This window comes from Salvelinus fontinalis, chromosome 4, assembly GCF_029448725.1.
Source record: "Salvelinus fontinalis isolate EN_2023a chromosome 4, ASM2944872v1, whole genome shotgun sequence".
NCBI lineage: Eukaryota > Metazoa > Chordata > Actinopteri > Salmoniformes > Salmonidae > Salvelinus > Salvelinus fontinalis.
In genome coordinates this window covers 18,704,563-18,729,513 of record NC_074668.1, presented here as the reverse complement: position 1 = coordinate 18,729,513, position 24,951 = coordinate 18,704,563, and the positions used below count along the sequence as shown (strand labels likewise).

The following is a 24,951-nucleotide window of genomic DNA, read 5'->3' as shown; positions in this document are numbered from 1 at the left end:
GCACCAGCACAAAGTCTAGGGGAGGGTCTGGGTGGGCGTCTGTCCACGGTGGCGGCTCTGGCGCTGGGCGAGGTCCCCACCCCACCATAGTCACTCCCCGCTTCCGTATCCCCCGCCCAATGACCACCCTCCAACTAAACCCACCTAAATGAAGGGGCAGCATCGGGATAAGGGGCAGCACCGGGATAAGGGGCGACAGGTCCTGGCTGAGGGACTCTGGCAGGTCCTGGCTGAGGGACTCTGGCAGGTCCTGGCTGAGGGACTCTGGCAGGTCCTGGCTGAGGGACTCTGGCAGGTCCTGGCTGAGGGACTCTGGCAGGTCCTGGCTGAGGGACTCTGGCAGGTCCTGGCTGAGGGACTCTGGCAGGTCCTGGCTGAGGGACTCTGGCAGGTCCTGGCTGAGGGACTCTGGCAGGTCCTGGCTGAGGGACTCTGGCAGGTCCTGGCTGAGGGACTCTGGCAGGTCCTGGCTGAGGGACTCTGGCAGGTCCTGGCTGAGGGACTCTGGCAGGTCCTGGCTGGCTGGCGTCTCTGGCAGCTCCTGGCTGGCTGGCGTCTCTGGCAGCTCCTGGCTGGCTGGCGTCTCTGGCAGCTCCTGGCTGGCTGGCGTCTCTGGCAGCTCCTGGCTGGCTGGCGTCTCTGGCAGCTCCTGGCTGGCTGGCGTCTCTGGCAGCTCCTGACTGGCTGGCGTCTCTGGCAGCTCCTGACTGGCTGGCGTCTCTGGCAGCTCCTGACTGGCTGGCGTCTCTGGCAGCTCCTGACTGGCTGGCGTCTCTGGCAGCTCCTGACTGGCTGGCGTCTCTGGCAGCTCCTGACTGGCTGGCGTCTCTGGCAGCTCCTGACTGGCTGGCGTCTCTGGCAGCTCCTGACTGGCTGGCGTCTCTGGCAGCTCCTGACTGGCTGGCGTCTCTGGCAGCTCCTGACTGGCTGGCGTCTCTGGCAGCTCCTGACTGGCTGGCGTCTCTGGCAGCTCCTGACTGGCTGGCGTCTCTGGCAGCTCCTGACTGGCTGGCGTCTCTGGCAGCTCCTGACTGGCTGGCGTCTCTGGCAGCTCCTGACTGGCTGGCGTCTCTGGCAGCTCCTGACTGGCTGGCGTCTCTGGCAGCTCCTGACTGGCTGGCGTCTCTGGCAGCTCCTGACTGGCTGGCGTCTCTGGCAGCTCCTGACTGGCTGGCGTCTCTGGCAGCTCCTGACTGGCTGGCGTCTCTGGCAGCTCCTGACTGGCTGGCTGGCGTCTCTGGCAGCTCCTGACTGGCTGGCGTCTCTGGCAGCTCCTGACTGGCTGGCGTCTCTGGCAGCTCCTGACTGGCTGGCGTCTCTGGCAGCTCCTGACTGGCTGGCGGCTCTGGCAGCTCCTGACTGGCTGGCGGCTCTGGCAGCTCCTGACTGGCTGGCGGCTCTGGCAGCTCCTGACTGGCTGGCGGCTCTGGCAGCTCCTGACTGGCTGGCGGCTCTGGCAGCTCCTGACTGGCTGGCGGCTCTGGCAGCTCCTGACTGACGGACGGCTCTGGCGGCTCCTGACTGACGGACGGCTCTAGCGGCTCCTGACTGACGGACGGCTCTAACGGCTCGTGGCAGACGGGCGGCTCTAACGGCTCGTGGCAGACGGATGGCTCAGATGGCGCTTGGCAGACGGATGGCTCAGACGGCGCTGGGCAGACGGATGGCTCAGACGGCGTTGGGCAGACAGATGGCTCAGACGGCGTTGGGGAGACGGGCAGTTCAGGCACCGCTGGGCAGACGGCAGACTCTGGCCGGCTGAGACGCACAATCGGCCTGATGCGTGGTGCCGGAACTGGAGGTACCGGGCTGAGGGCACGCACCTCAGGGTGAGTGCGGGGAGGAGGAACAGGGCTCTGGAGATGCACTGGAAGCCTGGTGCGTGGTGTAGGCACTGGTGGTACTGGGCTGGGGCGGGAAGGTGGCGCCGGACATACCGGACCGTGAAGGAGGACACGTGCTCTTGAGCACCGAGCCTCTCCAACCTTACCAGGTTGAATGGTCCCCGTAGCCCTGCCAGTGCGGCGAGGTGGAATAGCCCGCACTGGGCTATGCAGGCGAACCGGGGACACCACCTGTAAGGCTGGTGCCATGTACGCCGGCCCGAGGAGACGTACTGGAGGCCAGATACGTTGGGCCGGCTTCATGACATCCAGCTCGATGCCCAACCTAGCCCTCCCAGTGCGGCAAGGTGGAATAGCCCGCACTGGGCTAAGCACGCGTACTGGGGACACCGTGCGCTTTACCGCATAACACGGTGTCTGACCAGTACGACGCCCTCTCACTCCACGGTAAGCCCGGGGAGTTGGCTCAGGTATCCAACCCGGCTTCGCCACACTCCCCTTTAGCCCCCCCCCAAGAAATTTTTGGGTGAGCCTCTCGGGTTTCCAGCCACTCTGCCTTGCAAGCGCCTCATAATGACGCCTCTCCGCTTTTGATGCCTCCAGCTCCGCTTTGGGACGGCGACACTCCTCTGGCTCTGCCCAGGGTCCTTCTCCGTCCAGAATCTCCTCCCATGTCCATTCCTCCTTGTACTGCTGCTGCTGTTGCTGCTGCCCGTTGCCACGCTGCTTGGTCCGGGTTTGGTGGGTGTTTCTGTGAAGGTTTTCTTCCAGGGGTAAAGGAGAGGACCAAAATGCAGCGTAGCCAGTGCTCAACATGTTTAATTAAACAATAACCATGAACACTTAACAAATAACAAAATAACAAACCGTGAAAACCGAGACAGTCCTATCTGGTGCAGAACAAACACTGAGACAGGAAACAAACACCCACAAAACACCAGTGAAACCCTGGCTGCCTTTGTATGACTCTCAATCAGAGACAAACGATACACACCTGTCTCTAATTGAGAATCATACCAGGCCGAACACAAAACCCCACATAGAAATAGAACACCTAGACTAACCCACCCAACTCACGCCCTGACCAACTAAAACAAATACATAACAAAGGAAAACAGGTCAGGAACGTGACAATGTTGCTGTCTTAGGTCTCTCTTTATGTTGTGTTGTCTCTCTTGTTGTGATGTGCGTTTTGTCCTATATTTATATTGTATTTAAAAAAAAATATATATCTCAGGCCCCGGTCCCCGCAGGAGGACTTTTGTCTTTTGGTAGGCCGTAATTGTAAATAAGAATGTTTTCTTAACTGACTTGCCTAGTTAAGTAAAGGTTAATTTTAAAAAATCAATAAAAAATCAAAATGATGAAATAACACATATGGAATCATGTAGTAACCAAAACAGTGTTAAACAAATCTAAATATATTTTATATTTGAGATTCTTCAAAGTAGCCACCTTTTGCCTTGATGACAGCTTTGCACACTCTTGGTATTCTCTCAACCAGCTTCATGAGGTAGTCACCTAGAATGCATTTCAATTAACAGGTGTGCCTTATTAATTTGTGGAATTTCTTTCCTTCTTAATGTGTTTGAACCAATCAGTTGTGTTGTGACAAGGTAGGGATGGTATAGAGAAGATAGCCCTTTTTGGTAAAAGACCAAGCCCATAGTATGGAAGAACAGCTCAAATAAGCAAAGAGAAATGACAGTCCATCATTACTTTAAGACAAGAAGGTCAGTCAATCCGGAACATTTCAAGAACTTTGAAAGTTTCTTCAAGCTCAGTCGAAAAAAACATCAAGCGCTATGATGAAACTGGTTATCATGAGGACCGCCACAGGAAAGGAAGACCCAGAGTTACCTCTACTGCAGAGGATAAGTTATCAGCGTTATCAGAAATTATCGAGTTATCAGCCTCAGAAATTACATCCCAAATAAATGCTTCACAGAGTTCAAGTAACAGACACATCTCAACATCAACTGTTCAGAGGAGACAGTGAATTAGGCCTTCATGGTCAAATTGCTTTAAAGAAACCACTACTAAAGGACACCAATAAGAAGAAGAGACTTGCTTGGGCCAAGAAACACGAGCAATGGACATCAGACTGGTGGAAATCTGTCCTTTTGGTCTGATGAGTCCAAATTTGAGATTTTTGGTTCCAACCGCGTGCAATTGCCCTTTAAGGCAGGTGAGAGCCAGAGGGAGGGAGAGGAGAGAAACCTCTCTTTCTTGTATTTCTTTATGAAGACAAACCAAAAGTTTCTTACAGTGAAAATTAGTTGGGCTGGTTCCAACACTTCAAATAATTTTTATGTTCATTTTTGTCATGCAAAGGAGTCAATTTACTATCATTACAACCCAACGCAAAGGCAACAGCCAGAGAGAGAGACAAAACGGGTAATGTGACCTGCTGTGTCATCAATGGCCGCCTTCCTATGCAAAGGTTAGCTGCGTGTTCAGCCAAACAGCACCAATTAGAGCACAGGGCTGGGTTCCCGTAAAAGCTACAGAGGAAGGCATCAAACATACCCCAAACAGGAGGAACAGGGGAAGACATAAACGCAGTGCAGCATGACTGAATTAGAGATGCTATGTCCTCATAATTGGTTTTGAATTATGCATTAGGGCTTAGAAGATGCTAATGTCTGCTTTTCAAGGAACCACAAATCACGCTATACTTATAGGTTACATCTAGCTACAATTCTCCTTCTTCATCTATTTGGCTTGAAAATGTCAGAGACTCACATTATGCTGAACTGATCGAAAAACACTAACCTTTCTTTAAGTAGGCCAGCACAAATTCTTATTTACATTGATGACCTACCCCTTACCCTGACAATGCTGGGCCAATTGTGCACTGCATTATGGGACTCCCAATCACAGCTGGTTGTAATACAGCCTGGAATTGAACCAGGGTCTGTAGTGATGCCTCTAGCACTGAGATGCAGTGCCTTAGACCACTGCGCCACCCGGGAGCCCGGGAGTCAGCATCAAATTTAAAAAATGAATAAATGCATCAAATAAATTATGCTTTCCACAACTATTGCACAATTCATCCACATTGCATTCATCCACATTGAATCTTTATCTCAGAATGTCTTTGTAGAGGATATGGTTTGATTGGCCGAGAACATTTTCACACAAAAGCAGGATACACCATTGGCCTCATGTTGAAATCCTTGAGTGGTTTCCTTCCTCTCCGGCAACTTAGTTAGGAAGGACGCCTGTATCTTTGTAGGGACTGGGTGTGTTGATACACCATCCAAAGTGTAATTAATAACTTCACCATGCTCAAAAGGATATTCAATGTCTGCTTTTTTATTTTTACTCATCTACCAATAGGTGCCCTTCCTTGCAAGGCATTAGAAAACCTCTCTGGTCTTTGTGTTTGAAATTCACTACTCGATTGAGGGACCTTACAGATAATTGTATGTGTGCGTTACAGATGAGGTGGTCATTCAAAAATCATGTTAAACAATATTATTGCACACAGAGTGAGTCCTTGAAACTTTTGTATGTCACTTGTCAAGCACATTTTGACTCCTGAACATATTTAGGCTTGCCATAACAAAGGGTCTGAATACTTATTGACTCAAGACATTTCAGCTTTTCATTTTTAACTCATTTGTAAAAAGGTTGAAAAACATCATTCCACTTTGACATTATGGTGTATTGTATATAGTGCATTGACCAAAAACGCTCAATTTAAACAATTTTAAATTCAGGCTATAACACAACAAAATGTGGAAAAAGACAAGGGGTGTGAATACTTTCTGAAGGCATTGTACATGTATGTGCCTCCACTTCCCTACAAAGCTGAGGAAAAGGGCACAGAAATGTCAATAAACCCCATTCCTCTCCTCCCACTATTTTTTTTATTGAACCTTTATTTAAATAGGCAAGTCAAATTCTTATTTACAATGACGGCCTACCCCGGCCAAACCCGGACGACGCTGGGCCAATTGTGCACCGCCCTATGGGACTCCCAATCACAAATACATGTGATGCAGCCTGTTTCTTCTCTCAGTTTATTTACACAGTGCTGGTGTTTCAAAGATGATGGTAATAGATCCCATGGCACTTATCGTAAGAGTAGGGGTGTTAACCCCGGTGTCCTGGCTAAATTCCCAATCTGGCCCTCAAACCATCATGGTCACCTAATAATCCCCAGTTTACAATTGGCTCATTCATCCCCCTCCTCTCCCCTGTAACTATTCCCCAGGTCGTTGCTGCAAATGAGAACGTGTTCTCAGTCAACTTACCTGGTAAAATAACGGTAAAATAAATAAATAAAATAAAATACTTTATATATATATATATAATATACACACACAAAGTTCTGACTTCAAAATATCTGCATTCAAAAGAAAAAGCCTCTCATCAGGCAACACCTGTCTTAACCAATAATGAACAGGTGGAGTCTACCAGGCTCAGATACAGCCGCCCCTTGAGTTACCCAAAAGGGAACTAACTAAACTAGAACATCCCCAAATGGGCAATTAAATACATTTGGCCACACCTATTCTTGGCTGCAGGTGGCCCAGTGGCACCTTAATTGTGGAGTATGGTCTCATAGTAATGGCTGGAACCGAGTTAATGGATTGGTATGGAACACATCCCACACATCCATGTGTTTGATACCATTCCATTCACTCTATTCCAGCCATTGTTATGAGCCCTCCTCCCCTCATCTGCCTCCTGTGCTATGCACGCTAAAGCGTGAGCGTTCACACAACATTAAACACTGCAGAGAAACTGGACACATGCTTTCCTAACAAAGACAAATAGTGTGCACGAATTGGCGGGAGTCAGAGCGCAATAGTGGAGAGAGACGTGCCTATAGCGAGTCTTCACCATACACATAGTGCTGAGCGATTAACCAACATTTCTGTTATTTTCCGGTTTTTAAACAACTAATTGATCAAAGTCGGTCCAATTATTTAAATACCATTTCATTCATTTTTTTTCTGAGAACTCAATGCGCACATGTTCTCTAGAGATAAATCAGAGCCAGCCTGAACTGTGAGATGTAGTAGGGAGTTGTAGTTTCCAACAGGCCAAATTCTACATAGTTTAGCGCATAAAACATGGGAATGAACTACAATTACATAATCCATTGCGCATCTACTTGTCTGTGTTTGTTTTATGCCTGCTACAGAGGAGGCAGAAGAATGCGCAATCGTAATGGTGTTGCGCCACGTGGTATCACTACCTGAAAATGCATGACCTTAGTGACTGATAGTTGGTATTCATCAGTCATAAAAGTATGCCTTATTTACTTTGAAGAAGTACAAAATAGTGATTTTGCCAGAAAGCATAGGCAGCAGCTCTTTTTTAATTTTTATATCACCTTTATTTAACCAGGTAGGCCAGTTGAGAACAAGTTCTCATTTACAACTGTGACCTGGCCAAGATAAAGCAAAGCAGTGCAACACAAACAACAACACAGAGTTACACATGGAATAAACATATAGAGATTAGTGAAATAATAAAGTCATTAAATAACACAAATGTAATACACACAACTGACATATTTTATTAAAGTAAAGTAATGTGAATAAATGTTTAATAAGTGATAAGCAGTAATGGGCAGTCACAGCCATCATGGGACTTTTATTCATTGTTTTATTCTGTGTTGTTACATCATTCAACCAAAATATTCTAAACCGAAATCGAAAACTGGGATTATTTTGTAATAATCAAACCAACCTCATAAAGCACTAATCACTCAGCACTACCACACACCCCTCCCCTTATTCTGGTCACGACATTTTAAATGATGCTCGAGGCACATTCCTCACACATAAGCAGTAACCTCAAACATTGTCAGGAAGTAGCAGTGGTCATTTTGACTTCAACTGAAATCATTACAGTTCAGTATTTCTAACCAACCCCCTTAAATGTACATGTGACAGCAAGGCAAAATGGCACATTCCAATGTAGATTGGCAGAGCAAATAAAGGAACATCATATCAGTTGCCCCGAGGCAGATTAACACTTTGCCCAAACACTGTCCACTAACCTCTTGGTGATGTGGGGGCATAAACTTCCCCGCATAGGTCTTAGTTGAAGCAGGTAAGGGAGCATTCTCCCCCGAACGAAGCACAGTGGACACTGGGGGTTGTCTCCAGACCCTCCATCAGTGACACTTCTTCCGTGCCACACCCAGGAACATTTTACGGCGCAATAATTTTCTCTCCAAGCCCCGGGAAAAGGTCAGAGCACACCCTCTTCTCTCCAGGATCCGGAGAGAGCTCAGTCATAGTCAATTCAGTGTCAGTCAATGTTGGGATGAAAAATTCACACCTCATCATAGGGCAGACACTCCTGCAGAGCGCCCCCTATAGGAACAGCATAGGAGTAGGAAGGCGATAGTTCGGCCTCCAACACAACGTCTTCACCAGGACCCGAGTGGTAAACTTGACCCCACCATTTTAAATCAGCAGCGCTGCTCTGTCCATTGTACTGACACAGCGCAATGGAGATACAGATCTTTTTAGCGCCAACCTGTCTCTCAATCATTTGCACCATTGAGAGCATCCTGTCGGGCTGTATAAACGCCTGGTATGGCAACTGCACCGTTCACAACCACAGGGCTCTCCAGAGGGGGGTGAGGTCTGACCAACGCATCACCGGGGGCCCACTGCCTGCCCTCTACAGCAGCCAGTGTCACAGGAAGGCCAAGAAGATCAAGGACCTCAGCCACCTGAGCCACAGCCTGTTCACCCCGTGTGTATTGTTGTGTATTGTTAGATGCTACTGCACTGTTGGAGCTAGGAACAAGCATTTCGCTACACCCGCAATAACATCTGCTAAATATGTGTATGTGACCAAATTTTTCAGGTTTTATAGATTTTTGCTATTTTTATATTGGGACATAAAACTAAAACTGAGGGACAAGTTTGAACTGAGGGGGCTAAACCCCCTTTAGCCCCTCGTGGAGCCGGGTACGGTCTGAGGTGGGTCTGGATGGGGCATAATTTGAGTGACAGTAAGTGTATGCGCGTGTGTGTGTGTGTGCTTGTGTGTTCGTTCATGCGTGCGTGCATGCGGGTGATGGAAATGCAACATTCAGCAGTGAGGTATGGTGGAGGAGTGGGAGGTAGGTGGGTAGTACCTCGAGTCTCCTCTACTCTCCCCTAGGGAGGTGGATCAGGTGGATCAGTGATGTGCCCATCTGGCAGTGCCAGTGCTATAACCCATGTCACCTAATGGAGCTAATGATAAACTTTAGTGCTATGGCTGACTTAATCTCCGGAGTCAACAGACCATGTTCGGATATAGCTGTACTTCAGGGATACAGTAATGAAAAGTAATTATGTATAGCACTGAACTCACAGTGGAACAGATTGGTTCTTTAAGACTTGAGAGCGCTCAAATAAAAGTAAAGTAATGCAGAGTGAGTGGCTCCTGTAATAACGCACACTGACTACTGTGTCAATTGAAGAAAGAACTATAACTCATTCTGGACAGAATCTTAGTTGAATGCTTTTTCAACCCAAACCCCATGAGTCAAGCTGGCCAAGTCTGGTTCACCTTGGCTCTATCTGGTTCAGCCTGGTGAGTCAGTGAGATGAATGCTTTTTAGTGTTTAGTTTTAGGCCTTGCTGATCACCACTGATCTGGATGGACCCCGCCAGTCATGTGTAACGAATGGTTACCGTGACACAACCCCCAGTACAGAGCAAATGGATCTACTTTCTCTATCACTCCCACTCTCATCCATGTGCCCCCACAATATTGCAAGCCTACCGCACTCTGGATAGAAACAAAATGCCACACTCGCCAGACATAATTTCTGCATTAGTCATTGAGACCCCGGGCGTTGCCAGGGCGACAGTGTAATTACCATCTTATAGGAATTGGTGTAATAAAGGTGGGCCCTGAGGCATGGAGCTAAGGTAATGGCCTTTATGAGAGCATTTACTACCCTGCCATCGCACCAAGACATGCTTCGCCACTTGCAGCCAGCAGCCTAGGGCAGAGGGGGCGGCAGGTGTGTTCGTGATGCGATAGGTGTGTTCGTGATACACCGGAGTCGTGTTTGTTAGGCATAATGGACTGAAGTAGGGTAAGGTGCAATCTGAACTCGTCCAATAACAAACTCTCTTTTTTGTTTTCCCTTGCATAACATTTTGAAATGTTTTGCAGCTGTGTTCCCTAATGAACATGACCCAGGACAGGACATTCCTACCAGTGTCACCTCATGGCTCTTCTGGGTCAGGAGGCAATATCATGAGATACATAATGAGAATGATCGAGAAGTGAAGATAAAGGAGGGGATATGCATGTTTCTCTTTCACAGAATGTGATGAAAACCCCAAGCAAAGAATTGAAAGAGCATACCGCAAACGTTTATGTCAAATACTGAGCTTCTCCACCACTTGTCTCTCTAATGCGAGTAGCTCGGAGTGAGGCATGGCTGAACATCTCTTAATGTCAGCTGTCTCCCTATGTCTAGGAATACATTGACACAAGGAATTCAGAAAGGAATTTAGAGAGCCAGTTTTGAAAGATTTTATCAGAATCCATGCCATCCTTGCATTCATTAATCCAGAGACATTAATGACAAATCCAGGAGTGAGAGTGTGTGTGTATATGTTTGTATGTGCGTGTGTGTGCAAGCTTGCATGTGTATAGAAGTAGAAGTGTGTGTACTATACTTCTTTATGATATTGAAGCTGTAGAGTAGAGATGGAGGGACTCTTGAGACGACAAGGTTTAATCCCACGCTCCTATGAGGATTCAGGAGGGGCGGATTTCAGTTGATCCCTGCCACTCAGAATTAATACCCAGGGTTAGAAAGCTCCAGTGTGGAGCGCAAAAAAGATTAGAGGGGGGACACCTGACATAACGGCCTGATGCACTTGTACAGAGTGCCATTAATATGTATTTACTTGTGGAGGGAGCTGTGTTCACAATGGCCTTTTCATTTTTACAAATCACTCAAGAAAAAGCTCAGGACGAATCCCCATGACACACGCACACACACACACACACACACACACACACACACACACACACACACACACACACACACACACACACACACACACACACACACACACACACACACACACACACACACACACACACACACACACACACACACACACACAGTGTAGGTACATACAAGGTCTATTACTCACACCTTGTGGTAAGAAATGGACACAACAGGCCTCATGGGGTTGCGTTTTACATTGACTGACTTTAATGTTGCCCCAGTCACCTGGATAAGTAAACAATGGTGGAAAAAGTACTCAAATGAAATAAAATGTTATTTGTCACATGCACCAACTACAACAGTGAAATGCTTACTTACAAGCCCTTAACCAACAATGCAGTTTTAAGAAAATACCTATAAAAAGTAAGAGATAAGAATAACAAATAATTCAAGAGCAACAGTAAATAACAATAGAGGTGCTATATACAGAGGGTGCCGGTACAGAGTCAATGAATTGAGGTAATATGTACATGTACGTATAGTTATTAAAGTGACTATGCATAGATAATAACAGAGAGTAGCAGCAGCGTAGAAGAGAGGTGGGGTGCAATGCAAATAGTCTGGGTAGCCATTTGATTAGGTGTTCAGGAGTCTTATGGCTTGGGGGTAGAAGCTGTTTAGAAGTCTCTTGGACCTAGACTTGGCACTCCAGTACTGCTTGCCAGTAGAATCGCTTATGACTAGGGTGGCTGGAGTCGTTGACAATTTTTAGGGCTTTCCTCTGGGGGGCAATGTGGAGTGCAATTGGAGTGGGTCTAGGGTTTCTGGGATAATGGTGTTGATGTGAGCCATGACCAGCCTTTCAAAGCATTTCATGGCTACTGACGTGAGTGCTACGGGTCGGTAGTCATTTAGGCATGTTACCTAAGTGTTCTTGGGCACAGGGACTATGGTGATCTGCTTGAAACATGTTGGTATTACAGACTCAGACAGGGAGAGGTTGAAAATATCAGTGAAGACACTTGCCAGTTGGTCAGCACATGCTCGGAGTACACGTCTTAGTAATCCGTCTGGCCCTGCGGCCTTGTGAATGTTAACCTGTTTAAAGGTCTTGCTCACATCAGCTGTGGAGAACGTGATCACACAGTCATCCAGAACAGCTGATGCTCTCATGCATGTTTCAGTGTTACTTGCCTCAAAGCGAGCATAGAAGTTATTTAGCTCATCTGGTAGGCTCGTGTCACTGGGCAACTCTCGGCTGTGCTTCCCTATGTAGTCTGTAATAGTTTGCAAGCCCTGCCACATCCGACGAGCGTCAGAGCCGGTGTAGTACGATTTGATCTTAGTGTTGGATTGATACTTTGCCTGTTTTATGGTTCGACGGAGGGCATAGCGGGATTTGTTATCAGCTTCCGGGTTAGAGTCCAGCTCTTTGAAAGCGGCAGCTCTAACCTTTAGCTCAGTGCGAATGTTGCCTGTAATTCATGGCTTCTGGTTGGGGTATGTACGTACGGTCACTGTGGGGACGACGTCATCGTTGCACTTATTGATGACGCCAGTGATTCCCGGAATGTATTCTAGTCTGTGCTAGCAAAACAGTCTTGTAGTTTAGCATCTGCTTCATCTGACCTCTTTTTTATAGACTGAGTCACTGGTGCTTCCTGCTTTAATTTTTGTAAGCAGGAATTAGGACTATAGAATTATGGTCAGATTTGCCAAATGGAGGGCGAGGGAGAGCTTTGTACGCGTCTCTGTGTGTGGAGTAACGTTTTTTACCCTCTGGTTGCACATTTAACATACTGATAGAAATTAGGTAAAACTGATTTAAGTTTCCCTGCATTAAAGTCCCCAGCCACTAGGAGTGCCGCCTCTGGATGAGCATTTCCCTGTTTGCTTATGGCGATATACAGCTCATTGAATGCAGTCTTAGTGCAAACATCAGTCTGTGGTGGTATGTAAACAGCTACAACAAATACAGATGAAAGCTCTCTAGGTAGATAGTGTGGTCTACAGCTTATCATGAGATACTCTACCTCAGGCAAGCAAACCCTCGAGACTTCCTTAGATACAGTATTGTGCACCAGCTGTTGTTTACAAATATGCATAGGTCCTTGCCCCATGTTTTACCAGAGGCTGCTGTTCTATCCTGCAGATAGAGTGTATAATCTGCCAGCTGTATGTTATTAATGTCGTCGTTCAGCCATGACTCAGTGAAACGAAAGATATTACAGTTTTTAATGTCCTGTTGTTAGGATATACATGATTTCAGTTCGTCCCACTTATTTTCCAGTGATTGAACGTTAGCTAGCAGTACGCAGGGCAATGGCAGATTAGCCACTCGTTGCCTGATCCTCACAAGCACCCTGATCTCTTTCCGCGAAATCTCTGTTTCCTTCTCCAGCGAATGACAGGGATGAGGGCCTGTTCGGGTGTTTGGAGTATATTATTCCCGTCCGACTCATTAAAGAAAAAGTCTTTGTCCAGTTCGAGGTGAGTAATCGCTGCTCTGATGTCCAGAAGCTGTTTTCGGTCATAAGAGACGGTAGCAGCAACATTATGTACAAAACAAGTTACGAACAACGCAAAAAAAACACACAAAATAGCACCGTTGGTTAAGAGCCAATAAAACAATACTCAGTTCTCATACTTGAGTAAAAGTAAAGATACCTTAATAGAAAATGACCTGTTGAGGATGGGGGCGCTGTTGTGACTATTTATGCTAATCGTGTAATTTTTGAAACGGCTTCCCACAAAACTCTTGATCGTACAATATGCATAGTATTATTATTATTGGATAGAAAACAGTCTATAGTTTCTATAGGAGTTGAAATTTTGTCTCTAAGTGGAACAGAGCCCATTCTGCAGCAATTTCCCTGACATGGAGTCAGATTTCAGAAATTTTGGCCACTGTTCTGGAGTCAGTTAAAAGGGCACTGTTATTGCTATGAGTATACGGACACTGCTTACGTCTTCCCCTGGATGCCTTTACGTGATGACGATTTGAATGGGGTCGATTGCGCGTTCACAGGCACTATAAATAAAAAAAACCTGTAGCTAGCAAGTCTTTTCTTGCTGCGTAATGCGCCTGGAGGACATCGACCCGCACTTGTTCCAAGCATTAGTGGAGGGAGTAATATTACTCTGGTCATGTTTCTACTTATGGGAGTTAAAAACATCATAAGGTAGTTAATTTAAAGCGTTTTATAGCAATTTATATCCGTTTAGTGCGATTTTGGGACATTTATTTCTGAAACGCTGTGAATTGCTGGGCACGCTTCCAGTTCATCCCGAACGCAGTTGGCATTTCCACATGGCAAGAGGACAGCTTTCCACCAAAAGACGATTGGACCCAAGAAAGGATCCTTTGCCCAAGATACTGATGGAAGAACAGCTCAAAGTAGGACATTTTTATTATGATAAATCGTGTTTCTGTCGAAAAATGTTAGTGGCTTAGGACGCCATGTTTTTTGACGTAGCTTCGCTTGGCGCAAACTGTATTGAAAAGTAACGATAATTTAAAAAATGTAATTCCGCGATTGTATTAAGAATTAAATTGTCTATCAATCCCTGTCCACCCTATATTTTTTAGTCACGTTTATGAGTATTTATGTATAAGAGTAGATCACTGTCTAATATGGCGCACGGACATTTTCTCACCAGCTGGGCTACATTTCACATTGTCTAACCATGATTTTGGTGGCTAAATATAAACATTTTCGATCAAACTCTATATGGATTGTGTAATATGATGTTACAGGAGTGTCATCTGAAGAATTCTGAGAAGGTTAGTGAAAAAATTAATATATTTTGGCGATGTTGACTTTTATCGCTCACTTTGGCTAGAATCAATGCTGGGCTGCTATGTGCTATGTGCTATGCTAATATAACGATTTATTGTGTTTTCGCTGTAAGACACTTAGAAAATCTGAAATATTGTCTGTATTCACAGGATCTGTGTCTTTCGATTAGTGTATGCTGTGTATTTTTACGAAATGTTTGATGATTAGTAAGTAGGTAAACACGTTGCTCAATGTAGTTTTTCTAGTCCATTTGTGACGGTGGGTGCAATTGTAACCTATGCCATCTACCTGAAATATGCACTTTTTTCTAACAAAACCTATCCCATACCATAAATATGTTATCAGACTGTCATCTGATGAGTTTTTTTCTTGGTTAGGTAATAGATGTACATCTTTACATACAGGTTAATGATCTGCTATGAAAAGCCAACTGACATTAACAATTCGGCACCCTCATCCTAGACAGGTTAAAAGTGAAAGTCACCCAGTAAAATACTACTTGAGTAGAAGTATAAAAGTATTTAGTTTTAAATATACTTAAGTATCAAAAGTAAATGTAGTTGCTAAAAATATACTTAAGTATCAAAAGCAAAAGTACAAATATTTTTTTATATATTTTTTTAACATATAGCCAGGATCACAGTCCAACACTCAGACATCATTTACAAACAAAGCATTTGTGTTTAGTGAGTCCGCCAGATCAGAGGCTGTGGGGATGACCAGGGATGTTCTCTTGATAAGTGTGCGAATTGAACCATTTTCTGTCCTGCTAAGCATTCAAAATGTAATGAGTACTTTTGGGTGTCAGGGTAAATGTATGGAGTAGAAAGTACATTATTTTCTTTCGGAATGTAGTGAAGTAAAAGTAAAATTTGTCAAAAAGATAAATAGTAAAGAACAGATACCCAAAAAAACTACCTAAGTAGTACTTTAAAGTATTTTTACTTAAATACTTTACACCACTGTATATAAAGGACAAATAAATGGATAGCAGATAGTCCAACAAAATAATGGTTCAACAAAACTCCCTGGAGGTCGCTGCCAGGTCATTTATGTACAATACAGCTGCGGTATGAAACCAGGGGCTTAAGCAGTGGTTGCTGTGACAATGAAGTAAGCCATGTCACTGTCACAACTGTCCTTACCTACCATTTCCAAATTGGTCTTGCCACGGTCTTGCCTACACCATCCAACTTTTCAGAGTGAGCTCCATACAGTAGTGCATGCCCCATATCACTACCATATTCATACATTTATCCAACACCTTCTGCCTTCCTTCCCTCCAATAAAGTCATGCCTCCTCAGCACGTTCTCCCACCATATAACACCTCCCACCAAGCATTGCTGCTAAAACAAACACTCATGGATAAATACCTTCTTCTGTTTCCAAGTTACTGTTGCCAAGGGTGCCCATAGACAACTCCCCACCTTCCAATCCAACCATCACAGCTCCATGTTCTGAACGCATGTGTGGTTGTAAGACCATTAAGATGTTAGTTAGAGCATAGCTATTGGCAGCACTCAGTGCGTTAACTATCTGCGAAGCCACAGATCACCATTGGAGCATGAAATCAAACATGTGTAAGGTTTTTTTTTAAAGCTTGAAAGCCATGCAGCGTGTTTACATAGAAATCTGTGCATTTCTTCAGAAATGTGTTTGGTTCAGTTTGACCCTCAAGGGAGGATGTTTGTTGTTTGCTTGTTTGTAGTCAGAGGGTGGTTAGGGATGGTGTATTCAGACACCCGGTGATCTGCCTCTTTGCACCATCTCCAGATGGTGTTCTTTGTTTCATGCTTCAATTTGCCAGATTTTTTACTTTAATTAGAGAGGAGCATTATTTGAGGCTAATGACTTACACAATATTCCTCTGCAGTTACGTACTCCCTGTTCTCCCTGTACTCCCTGTACTCCCTGTTCACCCTGTACTCCCCGTACTCCCCGTACTCCCCGTACTCCCCGTTCTCCCCGTTCTCCCCGTACTCCCCGTACTCCCCGTACTCCCCGTACTCCCCGTACTCCCCGTACTCCCCGTACACCCCGTACTCCCCGTACTCCCCGTACTCCCCGTACTCCCCGTACTCCCCGTACACCCCGTACTCCCCGTACTCCCCGTTCTCCCCGTACTCCCCGTACTCCCCGTACTCCCCGTACTCCCTGTACTCCCTGTACTCCCTGTACACCCTGTACTCCCTGTACTCCCTGAGTGGGCAAATATGATTTACAGACATTTTGGATAATTTGATCATTCATTGATATAAATAATAGCACTTATGAGCTTAGTTAATCTCAACACCATCATAACACTCCCTTGTTAAACAAACTTTGTAAACAGTGTCTTTGAAAACGAACAATGTAGGCTATAATTTCAAAATATGGTTAAAACTATCAGGTTGTCCTAATGGACTGTCCTTGCGTCTATACATTTGAGTGGTTCCATTTCTCCAGGCTTATCTGTCAGCTTTAAAGCAAACATTTGGTTCAAAAAGGTTCCAAGTCATGAATAAAATAATTTACACACAAACAATGTTGAAGTGAAACATGTTGAGCTTGTAAAGGAACACGCAGGGGACCTTTCTCCTGGAACCACAAGCCCAAAAATGACCAATTCTAAAGCATCTCACCCAGAACTAGAATGATGGAACCAGCCACAGTTATGTCTGGCACAATTACCGTATAACCATGTAAACGACGGTTATGGATGAAGACCGTCATAACCATTAAACGTCCAATGCCGCTGTTTTTATCTCAATATCAAACCGTTTCTAGGTAACAACTAAGTACTTTACTGTGATTGTTTTCAATTAAAATTGTCAAAAAGAACAAATATTTTCTTAGCAAAGAGCAATTTCTCAATCAAGAATTTTGGTAGCACAGTCTCGGAGTGGTCTGAGTGCAGAGGGGAAAACTGAAAACAGCTTTTTTTTGTCTTTTCAAACAGCTCTTACACTAAAAGTGCATCATCATCACTTTCACAATAGGCTATTATTCCAACCATATAGTGTGGAAATATATATAAAACACAGGGAAAACACATTTTTGACTGCACTGGGCCTTTGTGTGTGTGTGTGTGTGTGTGTGTGTGTGTGTGTGTGTGCGTGCGTGCGTGCGTGCGTGCGTGCGTGCGTCTAACGAACAGCTGACTAAAGACGGGGCGGCCGGGCATTCGTGCGGTTTAGTCTGTATCTGCAGTAACATGGACTCTTAACAACGTTAAGAAACTTTGTTCCTGAAACAAGCAAGGTGTTGTAGCAAACAAGTCTTCGGTTGCCTAGGAAACGCCCCCTCCCTGCAGCAGCAGCAGCATACATATAAATATAATTAATAGAATTGACTTGGAATCTCTAACCCTGGCAATTTGACTGGTAAACCCATTGGTACACTCGCAATGGATGCCTGGTATTGTGATGCAATCATTTCCATGGTAATGTAATATGTTCATCTAAATTATGTTAACTGATGTGGCTCATGCAATGGAATTATTGTTTTGTATTAATTGCAATGAGAACATATTATACAACAATTTTCTCATCAATCTACACACAATACCCCATAATAAAAAACAGTATTTGGACCCTTTGCTATGAGACTCAACATTTAGCTCAGGTGCATCATGTTTCCATTGATAATCCTTAATTAAAAAGATAACTGCCTGTTGCTCAGGCCCTGCAGCCAGGATATGCATATAATTGGTACCATTGGAAAGAAAACACTTTGAAGTTTGCATAAATGTTAAAATAATGTAGGAGAATATAACACAACAGATATGGTAGGAGAAAATCCAAAGAAAAACCAACCAGATTTCTTTTTTGAGAGACCATGCTCTTGCAATGGCAAGTATAAGGGCGTACTCAAGTCTAGCTCCCGGGATGCAATTCCTATGGCTTCCACATGGTGTGAGCAGTCGATGTTCAAGGATTCAGGCTTGTAACTTCCAAAATGAATAAGAAATATCAGTTTTAGTACAGGGACACAGTCTTGGAAATTCGTGTTTGCGCGCGCCATGAAGAAAGGACGTACCTGCTAAGATCGGTTTCCTCCTGAACATACTTCTTTCCGTAAGAAATATTATAGTTTGATTACATTTTAGGGTATCTGAGGAGTAAATAGAAATGTATTTTGACTTGTTGAAATAAAGTTTAGGGGTAGATTTTCAGATTCTTTCTCTGCATGTTGAACGAGTGGATTACTCAAATCGATGGCGCCAACTAAACTGACTTTTTGGGATATAAAGAAGTATTTTAACTAACAAAACAATGCTACATGTTATAGCTGGGAACCTTCGGATGATAAATCAGAGGAAGATTTTGAAAAAGTAAGTGTAACGGTATTCCTCCTCCTCTTCATCCGAAAAGGAGGAGTAGTGATTCGACCAAAATGCAGCGGGTTGTGAATACATAATGATTTAATAAAGCAAACGACGAAACACGAAAACAAACACTTGGAAGGATTTACAAAATAACAAAACAACATAGACTGACCTGAACGTAAGCACTTACATGTAACACGAAGAACGCACGAACAGGGAAAAACAGACTACACAAAAACCGAACGAACAAACATACCGAAACAGTCCCGTGTGGCGCAACATACACAGACACGGAAGACAACCACCCACAACAAACAATGTGAAACAACCTACCTTAATATGACTCTCAATTAGAGGAAACGCCAAACACCTGCCTCTAATTGAGAGCCATACCAGGCAACCCATAAACCCAACATAGAAAACACATAACATAGACTACCCACCCAAAACTCACGCCCTGACCAATTAAACACATACCACACAACAGAAAACAGGTCAGGAACGTGACAGTAAGTGAATATTTAATCGCTATTTGTGAATTTATGAAACCTGTGCAGGTGGAAAAATATTTTGGTCTGGGGCGCCGTCCTCAAACAATCACATGGCATGCTTTCGCTGTAATAGCTACTGTAAATCAGACAGTGCAGTTAGATTAACAAGAATTTCACTTCTTGTCAATAGGCGGGCGCTGTTTTCACTTTGGAAAAAATCGTGCCCAATTTAAACGGCCTCGTACTCTACTCTATATCATACAATATGTATATTATTATTACTATTGGATAGAAAACACTCTCAAGTTTCTAAAACTGTTTGAATTATATCTGTGAGTAAAACAGAACTCATTTGGCAGCAAACTTCCATACAGGAAGTGAAAAATCTGAAAACGAGGCTCTGTTTCAGGGCCTGCCAATTCAACTGGCTTTTATTTATCGATATGCATGCACTTCATACGCCTTCCACTAGATGTCAACAGGTAGTGGAAGGTGAAATGGGGTGTCTAGCTTGATCTGAGGTCGAACAAGAGCTTTTGGAGTGACAGGTCCGGTATTTACTTTGTCCTCGAAGGCGCACGGGGGAGCTCGACATTGTCTTCTGAAAAGCGTTCGGTATACACGGCGAATATCTCCGGCTCTGATTTTATTTGATACATATGATAATAACATCATAAAGTAGGTTTTTCAACCGACTTCTATCAGTTTATTCAACGTTTATTGGGACTTTTGGAGTTTTCCATTCTTTGCGCCAAGAGAGGATGGGAATGTTAGCAACCTTGGCTAGCATTGTGGCGTGAATTCGACAGAAGAAATGGACATTCTAAAACCAAACAACGATTTATTCTGGAACAAGGACTCCTTGTACAACATTCTGATGGAAGCTCAGCAAAAGTAAGAAAACATTTATGATGTTATTTTGTATTTCTGTGTAAAATGTTGACTCCTATTCTCCGCCGTGTTGGTGAGTGCTGTCTCACAATAACGCAAGCTGTATGTTATGGTAAAGTTATTTTTAAAAACCTAACACAGCGGTTGCATTAAGAACCAGTGTATCTATCATTTGCCATACAGCAAGTATTTTTATGTAAAGTTATGAGTTCTTTGGACAGATTAGGTGAGTGTCCAAAATATCTCTGGACATTCTGTGAAAATGTTGCTACGTATTAACAATGTATAACCACGATTTGCAGCTCTAAATATGCACATTTTTGAACAAAACATAAATGTATTGTATAACATGATGTTATAAGACTGTCATCTGATGAAGTTGTCCAAAGGTTAGTGATTAATTTTATATCTTTTTCTGTTTTTTTGCGAAAGCTACCTTTGCGGTGAATAAATACGTTTGTGTGTTTGGCTATTGTGGTAAGCTAATATAATTCTATATTGTGTTTTCGCTGTAAAACACTTAAAAAAATCGGAAATATTGGCTGGATTCACAAGATGTTTATCTTTCATTTGCTGTACACCATGTATTTTTCATAAATGTTTTATGATGAGTATTTATGTATTTCACGTTGCTCTCTGTAATTATTCTGGCTGCTTTGGTGCTATTTTTGATGGTAGTGTCACGTTGGTCAGGACGTGAGGTTGGGTGGGCATTCTATGTTTTCTGTTTCTGTGTTGGTTTTGGGTTGCCTGGTATGGCTCTTAATTAGAGGCAGGTGTTTGGCGTTCCTCTAATTAAGAGTCATATTTAGGTAGGCGTTGTCACAGTGTTGGTTGTGGGTGATTGTCTTCCGTGTCTGTGTAATTGTTTGCACCATACGGGACTGTTACGGTTTGTTCGGTTTGTGTAGTCTAATTGTCCTATTCGTGCGTTCTACGTGTTTTATGTGAGTTCGTCGTATAGGTCTGTCTACACCATTTGTTGTTTTGTTAGTTTAGTCATTTTCGTGTTTTGTTAAATAAATTATGTCGTTAAACTCCACTGCGCCTTGGTTCGATCACTACTCCTCCTTTTCGGTAGAAGAGGAGGAGGACCGCCGTTACAGGTAGCTGCAATGTAAAACTATGGTTTATACCTCAAATATGCACATTTTCGAACAAAACATAAATGTATTGTATAACATGTTATAAGACTGTCATCTGATGAAGTTGTTTCTTGGTTAGTGACTAATTTTATCTCTATTTTGTCGGTTTTGTGAAAGCTACCTATGCGGTGGAAACATGGTGAAAATATGTGGTTGTGTGTTTGGCTATTGTGGTTAGCTAATAGAAATAGAATATTGTGTTTTCGCTGTAAAACATTTTAAAAATCGGAAATGATGGCTGGATTCACAAGATGTTTATCTTTCATTTGCTGTATTGGACTTGTGATTTCATGAAAATGATATTATATGATATCCCTGTCCCGTTAGGCTAGGCTATGCTAGTCAGCTTTTTTGATGAGGAGGATCCCGGATCCGGGAGGCTTTCAACCGATATAAGACACTTGTATGTACCTAAATGTTTACTATCCATAATTTGTATGATTATTTATTTGAATTGTGTGTCCTCCAGTTTCAACGGAAGTTGTCCCGCTAGCGGGACGCCTAGCCCTAAGAAGTTTTTAAGATGTTTCTTCAACTTGATTGGAGTCCACTTGTGGTAAATTCAATTGATTGGACATAATTTGGAAAGGCACACACCTGTCTAGATAAGGTCCCACAGTTGACAGTGCATGTCAGAGCAAAAACCAAGACATGAGGTCGAAGGAATTGTCTGTAGAGCTCCAAGACAGGATTGTGTTAAGGCACAGATCTGGGGAAGGGTACCAAAAAAATATCTGCAGCATTGAAGGTCCCCAAGAACACAGTGCCCTCCATCATTATTAAATGGAAGAAGTTTGGAACCAGCAATACTCTTCCTGGAGCTGGCCACCTGGCCAAACTGAGCAATCGGTAGAGAAGGGCCTTGGTCAGGGAGGTGACCAAGAAACGAATGGGCAATCTGACAGAGCTCTAGACAACAATGTCTGCAGCACTCCACCAATCAGGCCTTTATGGTAGAGTGGCCAGATGGAAGCCACTCCTCAGTAAGGCACATGACAGGCACTTAAAGGACTCTCAGACCAATTCTCTGGTCGGATGAAACCAAGACTGAACTCTCTGGCCTGAATGCCAAGTGGCACGTCTGTAGGAAACCTGGCACCATCCCTACGGTAAAGCATGGTTGTGGCAGCATCATAATGTGGGGATGTTTTTCAGTGTCAGGGATCGAGGAAAAGATGAACGGAGCAAAGTGCAGTGAGATCCTTGATGAAAACCTGCTTCAGAGCGCTCAGGACCTCACACTGGGCTGAAGGTTCACCTCCCAACAAGACAACGACCCTAAGCACACAGCCAAGACAATGCAGGAGTGGCTTCGGGACAAGTCTCTGAATGTCCTTGAGTGGCCCTGCCAGAGTCAGGATTTGAACCCGATCAAACATCTCTGGAGAGACCTGAAAATAGCTGTGTAGAAAAACTCCCCATCCAACCTGACAGAGCTTGAAAGGAGCTGCAGAGAAGAATAGGAGAAACTCCACAAATACAGGTGTGCCAAGCTTGTAGCGTCAAATCCAAGAAAACTCGAGGCTGTAATCGCTGCCAAAGGTGCTTCATCAAAGTACTGAGTAAAGTGTTTGAATACTTATGTAGATGTGATATTTTCATTTTTTATTTGTAATTCATTTGCTAAATGTACTAAGAACCTGTTTTTGCTTTGTCATTATGGGATATTGTGTGTAGATTGATGAGAAAAAAATATATTTTATCAATTTTTGAATAAGGCTGTAACGTAACAAAATGTAGAAAAACTCAAGGGGTCTGAATACTTTCGGAATGCACTGTATATCTCTACTGTATTGATTGTTTCCCCCATCCCAAGTGGCCAGGGGTGTTGTGTGTGTGCTTTGATTTTAATCTACCACCACCACCACAACGATCATCATCCCACTGAGACTAAATTATGCTCATTATAGTCAAGCACCATCAGAGAAAATGATTATGCTGCCAGCGAGGAATCTGACATTACGTTCACTAACAGTTACCAGGGGAGATTCCCCACTACAAACACATCCCACAGACACACAAAAACAAAACAAAAATTCGTTTTCAGTAAAAAGTTAAGAGGGTACAGTTAGGATGTAACGTGCTGAACAGAAGGCAACCGTGCCTCACAGATTGCTGTATGAACTGCAGGGCATTCTCAAAGAGATGGCGCACACACACACACACACACATAATCGCACAGACACACTGATGATCATAATAAACCATAATGATGTAAGGTATCCCATCTGAAGCAGCAGAGGTTTGAGAGCATCACTCTGTGGTCCATATCCAGGCAACAGATCCCCGTGGGGCTAATGCACCAACAGTAACATCTCTAATACACACTTTGTATTATCTCTCATTCTCTTCTTTCTATGCTTCTCTGTACTCTGACACAACTCATCTCAGTCTTTGCTGGGAAAAATTAGCAGTTATTGTTTCAGCATGTCATTTCTCTTTGGACATGGTATTGTATTATCAATTTGAACTCTGGGACCATAGTCATAAAGTGTCTCAGAATGGGAGTTTTGATCTATGATCAGTTTTTTCCAGTATGGCCTCTGTAAGTCTTACCGGTGGCTGCTGGGAGTTGAGCGCACTCCTCTTGGTGGAGCCCCCCCTGGAGCTAAGCCTCTTCCAGGACTCCGAGAAGCGCCCTCTGGTGGTTGGATGTCCCAGCCCCTCTGACGACTCCTCCCGCATGGAGTACGCCTGGTCCCTGCGAATGCCCTCTCTCCGACTATCACCCCACTTCTTCTTAGAAGCCATATAAACGCCCCAGAAGAAGCTACAGCCACAGTAGCTCTGAGAGAACCTGAAGACACGTAGCTACTCAGAACACTATTCAACCTGCTACAGGTGTCAGGTCATTTCCTTTCTGCTGTCTTCTCAAATCTTTACCCTCTTCGCTTCTCCTCTCTTCCCTTCTTTTATTTTCTGTTTTCTTGTCTTGTCCTCCTCTTGGAGAGGAGAGTGAGAGAGGAATGACAGAGGGCGTCTGCACCCTGTTGCATGTGCTGCTGCTACCGCTGTTGTTGTTGCTATTTCTTCTCTCAGGAGGTAGAGACTGAGAGAATGGAGGGAGAGAGACAGCTTTCTGTCAGCGCGTGGCTCCTGTTGAGTGGAGCGCTGCACTGGTTCTTGAGACAGAGAAGCAGAGAGACCGATGTTGTGTTCCGTAAGTCACTCTGAATGAGGCACCTCCCCTCCGTGTTCTCCCATTCATCCGCCCTCCACCTCCCCTCCATCCTCCGCTCCTCAGTCCACACTAGCTCCCCTCTCCTTTACTGCTTCGGTTTAGTGTTTGAAGAAAATGCTTCCATCTGAAACTATTCAGAACCACAGCGACCAGTGAGAACGTAAAGCTGATACTCCTTAAACTGCAGTACAAATAGATAAAAGCAAACCCATTACAAAAGCCTGTGCAGACAGAGGTCTTAACCTCTGTCTCTGTATCTGCCTGCCTGCCTGTCTGTCTGTCTGTCTTTTCCAGCAGCCCTGTCCATCACTCCCAAGACCTTGGAACAGAGTCTGCCCACACCATACA

The 24,951-nt window shown here is 44.3% G+C and overlaps 1 protein-coding gene across 14 annotated transcripts in view; it reads right to left on the bottom strand.

The window, feature by feature from the left end:
- LOC129853240 (transient receptor potential cation channel subfamily M member 3-like) overlaps positions 1-24,567 on the bottom strand; it is a 260,173-nt gene extending 235,606 nt beyond the window's left edge. For 9 of the 14 annotated variants that reach the window (XM_055919057.1, XM_055919062.1, XM_055919060.1 and 6 more), the window contains exon 1: positions 23,979-24,559. In XM_055919057.1, coding sequence (XP_055775032.1) covers positions 23,979-24,173 — 195 coding nt within the window. In that variant the 5' untranslated portion in view covers positions 24,174-24,559. Of the gene's footprint in view, positions 1-23,978 lie in introns of all 14 variants that reach the window. The other 5 variants (XM_055919053.1, XM_055919055.1, XM_055919054.1 and 2 more) reach the window with 3 other exon arrangements.
- Positions 24,568-24,951: the final 384 nt, after the last annotated feature.